At 42.2% G+C, this 7,611-nt stretch overlaps 1 protein-coding gene across 1 annotated transcript; it reads left to right on the plus strand.

Moving 5' to 3' along the window:
- The first annotated feature begins 284 nt into the window (after positions 1–284).
- Positions 285–2,360, plus strand: Tmsb4x (thymosin beta 4 X-linked). The gene is made up of 3 exons (XM_052715473.1): positions 285–399; positions 1,428–1,542; positions 1,921–2,360. Exons 2-3 carry the CDS (start codon positions 1,443–1,445, stop codon positions 1,953–1,955), a joined length of 135 nt encoding a protein of 44 aa, XP_052571433.1. The 5' UTR covers positions 285–399; positions 1,428–1,442; the 3' UTR covers positions 1,956–2,360.
- The last annotated feature ends 5,251 nt before the right edge of the window (positions 2,361–7,611 follow it).

Here is a 7,611-nt window from a genome sequence, read left to right on the forward strand (position 1 = left end):
AAGGAATGCCTGTCCCCGTAGGTGCCACCTAGGCACCTTAGTTATCGTGCATTGTGCATTAAACCTTAAGAACAGATTTGGGAGCTGTTGCAAAAGTTCATTGTAATAAAATAGACGTCAACGGGGTAAAAAGCATTTTGAAGGCGTTTGTTCCTTTTTTAGTTCCGCCATCGACGTGGTTAGTGGGCCCCGGTGGATGGGGATGGGGGGTGGGGAGGTCCGACAAGCCTCTGAACGCCTTTCCGGAGATATGGCCCGAAGGAGTTAAGCGGGACTGCGAATGACATCACCTCATTTACATAGGAGCGTGCATATAGCGGCGCTCGCCGCACCCCTCCCTACAATCCGCAGCGGCCTCTGAGCAGATCGGACTTCTCCTTGTTCGCGCACTTCGCTCGGGTGAGCCCCAGGGCCCTTTCCTTCTTCCTGTCCCGCACAGCGCTAGCCCCTTGTCCTCTTCATCCTTAAAGCGAGTCCAAGGGGTACTCCCAGGCCAGGTTGTTTCGGGAAATTTGGAGGATGGTAAACTCTTCCAGATGCTGAGTAATGGGAAGGGGAACTTGATGGTTTTTTTTAAAAAAAAAAATAATCGCAAAATCGCGCATTTTGCTGCTCAGTTTCGAGGGGAATTGTTTTCTCTCCTCGACCCTCACCCCCCAAAAGCATTTTCCCTTGCTGTAATTAATCAGAAATAGATCCTTTGTTGTAATGTTCTGTATTCCCCTTAACGCCCGTTGGCTTCGAAGGCTGTTAATCTGGCAGGCTTAACCTACCCGGGCTGTAGCCTGAAAATTGGGAAGTCCTTGCAGAGGAATGTGTTCAAAGACGGTCGAATAGCCCCTGCATGCAGATCAGTGTGCATTTGCGAGAAGTGGGGAGGCAGCTTTGTGTGCCTCCGCTGCATTGTTGGGCTAGAGCGAGGAGAGGAAGCGAGTAGGGCGGTGGTCGGCGCCTGCCGGCATCAGCTCCCGCCTTTGTGCGAAGGGGAAAGCTGGGCCGCCTGGCATCTTTTGGGGAGCAACCCATCTAGAAAATGTAGATGCATTTTGCGACCTTGACCCTATTTTAAGAGTTTTTACTCGACTTTTCCCTCCTGAAGCTGGAAGTGGCTTCGTTGTATTCCGATTTTAATTTTTCAACACTGCAGTAAACATCCCGCAATGATGAATTTCATTATACGGAAATAATCACCTTTAAGAGCCACGTTCGCTCTTTGATTCTTCAAATTGAGAACAGTGAGGGGGAAGTTTTTTTTTTCCTGTAGAAAGAGGAAGGTATTTAGCCAGGAATGGAAGAGGAAAGGAGAGGGAGGAAGTAGGATTTCAGGCTGGAACCTCGGGTCGGAGTGGGAGAAGGTGCTTTCGGAGCTGGGAGAGGCGAGGGCGGGTGGCTCTTTCTTAGCCTTGGTCTTGGCTTTGTACCTGCAGCTCCTTCCGGCAACCATGTCTGACAAACCCGATATGGCTGAGATCGAGAAATTCGATAAGTCGAAATTGAAGAAGACAGAAACGCAAGAGAAAAATCCTCTGCCTTCAAAAGAAAGTAAGCTGTTCGCCCCCACCCATCTTCAGAACAGGCTGGGCGGGAGCGGAGCGGGAGCGGTGGCGGGTAGGAGGAAGGGAGGGGCAGCGGAGAGGATGGGGGGGGTGCGGGGGGAGGAGCCGACAATTTGATGATGATGAATATGGCCTGCAAAGGTTAATTAAAAACTGTTTTGCAGCCAACAAATGCCGGGCTTTAGTGATTTAATAAGGGAATATTTCATATGCCATTATTATGCAAATACATTTATCGAATAACTGTACTTCTATTTAATATGTAGCCTAGAATTTTTATGACATGAAGAGATTTTTAAATGAAAATATCGTCATTTTATAGACTACTCTAAACCTCCATCTTTTTCTTTTTTTTTTTCTTCAGCGATTGAACAGGAGAAGCAAGCTGGCGAATCGTAATGAGGCGAGCGCCGCCAATATGCACTGTACATTCCACAAGCATTGCCTTCTTATTTTACTTCTTTTAGCTGTTTAACTTTGTAAGATGCAAAGAGGTTGGATCAAGTTTAAATGACTGTGCTGCCCCTTTCACATCAAAGAATCAGAACTACTGACCAGGAAGGCCTCCCCTGCCTCTCCCACCCATCTGTCGGTCTGGCTGGCAGGGAGGGAAAAGAACTTGTATGTTGGTGAAGGAAAAAGCTGGGTGGGAGGTGGTGAAATACAGAGTCAAATTCAAGGTTGTCCAAGGTGTCCTGCAAGATGTAAAATGCAGTTTAATCAGAGTGCCATTTTTTTGTTCAAATGATTTTAATTATTGGAATGCACAATTTTTTTAATATGCAAATAAAGTTTTAAAACCTGGCTGGTGTGTCTGGTTGGTGTCTGGAAGGAGTCGTTGAATGGGTGCTAAAACGTTTACAAAAGTGCATGCCTCTTAGTCACTGGGACAAACATCAACAGCCTTGACATCACAGCACTGGGGTACGTGAAATACCTGGGAGGTCAGCTTAAGCTGATTGTGAGTTCCTCGTGTGTTACATGAAACTTTTAATGAAAATAATTGCAGTCGGGGGGGGCCCCCTCCACTGTTGGAAGATGGGGGCTGTGGAATGAAAGGGAAGGATGGCCAGCCTGGGAAACTTACATGCACTTTGAGCCTTTTATGGGTTTTAATAAGTCAACATTGAATTTATTGCATACCACTCAAGTAAATAAAAGGTGGTGGCTCCGCATAGTGGCTTTTGGTATCAAAATTAAATTGGCTGACCAATTACCCAGTTAGTATCCAACAAGTCGAATTTAGGGCAATCCTGTGAGGTAAAAATAACAATACGTGCTTCAGAAAGGAATTTAGAATTTGTCCTCATATAATGGCTGGCTTGCAGTTGAAGCTCTATTTAAAACCAGCTTTATAAAAGTAAATGCATTTATCAATAAAGAATGATTTGAACTTGGTGAAATCCTAATAAGGAATGTTTGGGCTGAGAGGACAAATGCGGGACAGGTGAAATCTGGGCCAAGTTTAAAACCAGCGGATAACCATCGGCTGACCTGAAGGTCTTTACTAGAGTCCTCCCTGGTCTCCAATCATCTGAGCTACATATTTTAGTTGGTGGGTAAAAAAGCAAAGACCTTGTTTTGACCAGGCCACAACATGTAGCAAGAAGAAAAATAAGCTATCAATTTTCTAACAGTAAAATGAACGTGCCTGAAGCTCCTTGATGGATCGCACTGTTCTTTATGAAGGGGGCAGGTTTATTAAGCCAAATACAGCAGCATTTAAGATCAGTAGCTCACCCACTATCTCAGCAAGGATAAAATATATACAAGATAAATGTCCAGAGTGAGCTTTCTCCCTAAAACTAGCTTGTGAAAATACCGGCTTGCCGTGGGGGCAGGGTGGGGGATGTTGTACATTACTAAACCCAGTTGATTTCCTTTGCTCAACACTTCCTTTGAGAAATGTACATGAAACCACCGGCCTGTGGTTTAGACAATCGAGGAGACCATCAGTGAACAGACCTTTATCTGCCTGTCAAGGGTAGGATGGGTGGATGTGTCGGGCCACAGTTTGTTCATCCTGCGGAGAGGAGACAGAAGGAGCCAGCACAAAGGTTCTAGGGGTGGCAGTCCTCTGGCCTTGACATTCTTTACTCACCTACAAGGCAGGGAATAGACTCAATGCAAATGTTCAAACCACAAAGAGAAGCCAGAACCATGCAAGTTTTTGTTGCATGCATTTTCTAAACAATGCAAGATGAAAGGCTGGGTTTTGTTTTGTTTTGTTTTTCATTCACACAATTCCAGGGTTCCTCAGTTTTAAAAAGGAAGGGAGAGGAATAATTTAGAAAGGTCAGTGATGGAAAAGGCACCAGTCCTGTCCCAGGAAGACCAAGCCAAAACGTAGTGGGTAGAATTAGACAGAAGTCAGAATTAGAAATCTAGTGCTGGGGATATAGCTAAATCGGTAAAGTGATTGCCTAACATGCACGAAGCATGAGGTTTGATTCCTAGAACCGCATAAACCTAGCATGCTGGAGGCAGGAGGATGAGAAGTTCAAGTCACCCTCAGCTACATAGCAGGTTTGAGGCTAGACTGGGATACAAGGGACCCTGTCTCAAAATAATGACAATGAAAGAAATTTAGAAATGACTAAATGCTGGCTCCTGGTGTGAGAAATGGGTGCAAAGTCAGAAACATCTGCCCATATCAACTGATATTGGAATTCAAGTAAAATGCTACAGAGGGATAGAAAAGGGGACTCGGCTGCTGTTCTGTTGTTGTGATGGTCGTGGTGGTGTGTGTGTGTGTGTGTGGGAGTGCTGCTGTTTATTATTACTATTATTATTTTTAAACTCTTTCTTTGATTGAGCTTTCTGTATTCTTCTGAAGAGAGAATCTTTCAGTAGGACTGGAGGTGCTTAAGAATCAGTATGGGAATTTATGTTTGTGCTATCTGTGCACTTCAGGCTGCCAGTATTTTCAGAGATGTTGAAGGAGACACTAAATTTATCATTAGTGAGAGAGAGAGAGAGAGAGAGAGAGAGAGAGAGAGAGAGAACATTTCAACTGGAGACCCTTGCTACCACATCTTTGACTGGTCGGTCTCCTCCCAGAAGGAATCAGGCCAAAGGAGCTTATGTAAACTGCAGGCAAACTGGACCTAGCGGTACATGCTTATAATCCCAGGACTTGGGAGGATAAGAGAGAAGGATCAACGAAAGTTTCAGGCCAGTTTGGGAATAGAGCAAAACCTCTGTGGATAAAATAAAATAAATAAAATAAAAACTAGTCACAGAGTTTTGCAGTTCTGTAAACTTTGAATCAACTGAGGTGAATAAAACAGAACTAGAGAAAATGAGAGGCTGGCTGAAAGACCCTTGGATTGGAGCTATTCTCAAATCTCACTAAATTTTCAACTATTTTAGCTATGCCAATTCCAGTCTTCTAGTGGATGGACTTCTAAAGCTAGTGCTCCAAAGAACTACACACTTCGGGTGGTGTGCGGGAAAGGACTGAGCAAGCGTGGAAGTAGAAGTCATGTGGGCAGACAAACAGTCCCATGTGCACAGAGCCTCTCAGCTTTACCAGGCTTCTTCCAGCCCTCATCATCACAGTTAGGTTTTGTTGCCTATACATGCATGGGAAGAATCTGTTTATTTCCCCCAGACAAGCATAATTCCTCAAGACACAAAAAGAAGTTTGTTTCTTTTTTTAATATATATATATATATATATATATATATATATATATATATATATATATATATATATTTCTAAAAGTATGAGTGCTATTCATGCTTCCTAGAAAGAATATTACATTTTGGAAACCGTGTTACAGCCAAAAAATAAATTTAAAAAAAATTGTGCATCTTTCTTAGCTCAAACATGTACATTTAAAACATTTTTCAGTAATAGAGAGAGCACCAAATGCTTCATTTTCCATAGCAGCCCTCATGGGTCTAGCATGAAAATAAGAAAGACAAAATACCTTTTTTCTCCTTCATTCCACCATGCTCACTTTTATATTATGTTTTTAAAATTTATTTATAGATTACGTTGTAATCTAAGAGAAAGAAACACACCGTTTGGGGATTCAATTGTATTTCATTTGCATGGACTGAAAAAAGGGGACAACTGCCAACTTAAGACAGAGATATAGAAAGAACTGAGACCTGCATTCATCAGTTTATATTTTCCTTGGGCACCTGTATAGCCTTCTGTCTCTCTAGGCACGTTGTCCGGGTCTTGCTATCCTCAATCCTGTGGACAGAGCTATGCATGCTAGTTTTATTGGGTGTATATTGTGTATTCTTCTGTGTCTAAATATCTTGCACGGTAACTGAAACATATTAGAGCTTTGCTATTTAGTTAGAGCTTTGCCCCTTAATTGATGGAGACTTCATGTAATGTACTTACTTGGGAGTACTTTTAAACATGTGACTAGTATTCTAGACAACACTATTGTATGTGTGTGTGCTTTTTTTTATGAAAAAGGGAAATGTCAAGTTTAATTTAAAGAAAATAATCAGAAATTATCTACAAAAATACTTTGTCAGCCCTTCAGAGAGAGAGAGAGAAAGAGAGAGAGAGAGAGAGAGAGGAGAGAGAGAGAGAGAGAGAGAGAGAGAGAGAGAGAGAGAGAGAGAGAGAGAAACACCCTGGAAATCATGTTTATTAGATGGTTGGAGAAAAATAACGATGACATTTAGCTTAAGAAATTCTAAGTTTCTTACAAATCAACTCCTTTCAGTGTGTAAGAAAACTAAGGTCATTTTAAATACCAAAATATATGTAGGCTCCTCTCTCTGAATATCCTGTACATTTAAAGAGATAGTTGTACAAAATTTTTCTTCTCTCTCTCTCCTCTCTCTCTCTCTCTCTCTCTCTCTCTCTCTCTCTCTCTCACAACATAGGATCAATTATTTGTTTCTGCCAACTCTAAATCCTTTAAGTTGCCAGACAAAGAACATTGGAATATTCCATTTTGTTTATTTATATGCCTCTTCACCAATCTCTCTAGTAGTCACAGTTTCTTTTATATTCCCCACTATTATTTAAATATTGGTCATAAGTTTTTAATCTCCCTTGAAACTCTGTCATTTCTCATCTTTTCCTAAATTTGCTGCTCCAGGCTGAGCTGGTAAGCTCCAGCGTCTCCTCTGCAGTATTTTGTTTTATTTTGAGACAGGGTCTCAGTATGCAGCTCAGGCTAGCCCATCACTCAGAATCTCTCTGCTTCAGCCTCCCCAGAGTTGATATTAGAAACATCACCATGGTTGGACTTTTGAAAAATCTTTTGAAAGGATATATTTAGAGAGCTTTGAATACTACCTTGCCACTGCCCTTGGTTGAGCTGATTTGAATCTGTACTTCCAGCTAGTGATACAGGCTCCACATTAAGCCAGAGTGATGGATCACTAGTCTACTCTACCAATGTTTATTGATTATCTATTGTATGTTGAGTGTTTTATTTGCCACAGACATATAGTCATAAGTAAAAGCCATACATAGTCCCTTTCCTTGTATGTCTTCCATTAATTGGAAGACGCCGTTTTTGTCTGAATGGAGAATGCAAAGACATTGTTCCCTTGAATGTCTAAATCCCATGGTTCAGGAGGTTGAGGCAGGAGGATCAGAGTTTCAGGGCCATTCTTACCTATATAGTGAGTTTGAAGCCAGCCTGAGATACATGAGACCCTATCTTAAATAAGTAAATAAGTAAATAGGCTGATGAGATGGCCTCAATAATGGGGGAAAGGGTGAGGTAAAGGTGCCTGCCACCAAAACTGTCAATATGCATTCAATCCCCCAACCACATATGGTAGAAGGAAATAACTCCTGCAAGTTGTCCTCTGATCTTTATTTTTGTGCTTTAAACAAACACACAAATAAACATATGGCAGCAAATCCTGGTGGCTAGCCAGCCTAGTCAAAACAGCAAAACAGAAAGGTTTAGTGAGAGACCCTGTCTCAAAAGATAAGGTGGTGGAGAAGCCATTGAGGAAGACATAGTCTATCAATTTCTGGTGTCTGCACAGGCCAAAATGAATGAAGACACCCTCTCCACACCCATACAGCACACACACACACACACACACACACACACACA

Source organism: Peromyscus californicus, unplaced genomic scaffold (genome assembly GCF_007827085.1).
Source record: "Peromyscus californicus insignis strain IS unplaced genomic scaffold, ASM782708v3 Scaffold_10__1_contigs__length_136768540, whole genome shotgun sequence".
NCBI lineage: Eukaryota > Metazoa > Chordata > Mammalia > Rodentia > Cricetidae > Peromyscus > Peromyscus californicus.

Coding starts and splice junctions, on each gene's coding strand:
- Tmsb4x (XM_052715473.1), top strand. CDS start 1,443: ATGTCTGACAAACCCGATATGGCTGAGATCGAGAAATTCGATAAGTCG. Junction 1,543..1,920: donor TCCTCTGCCTTCAAAAGAAA/GTAAGCTGTTCG, acceptor TTTTTTCTTCAG/CGATTGAACAGGAGAAGCAA.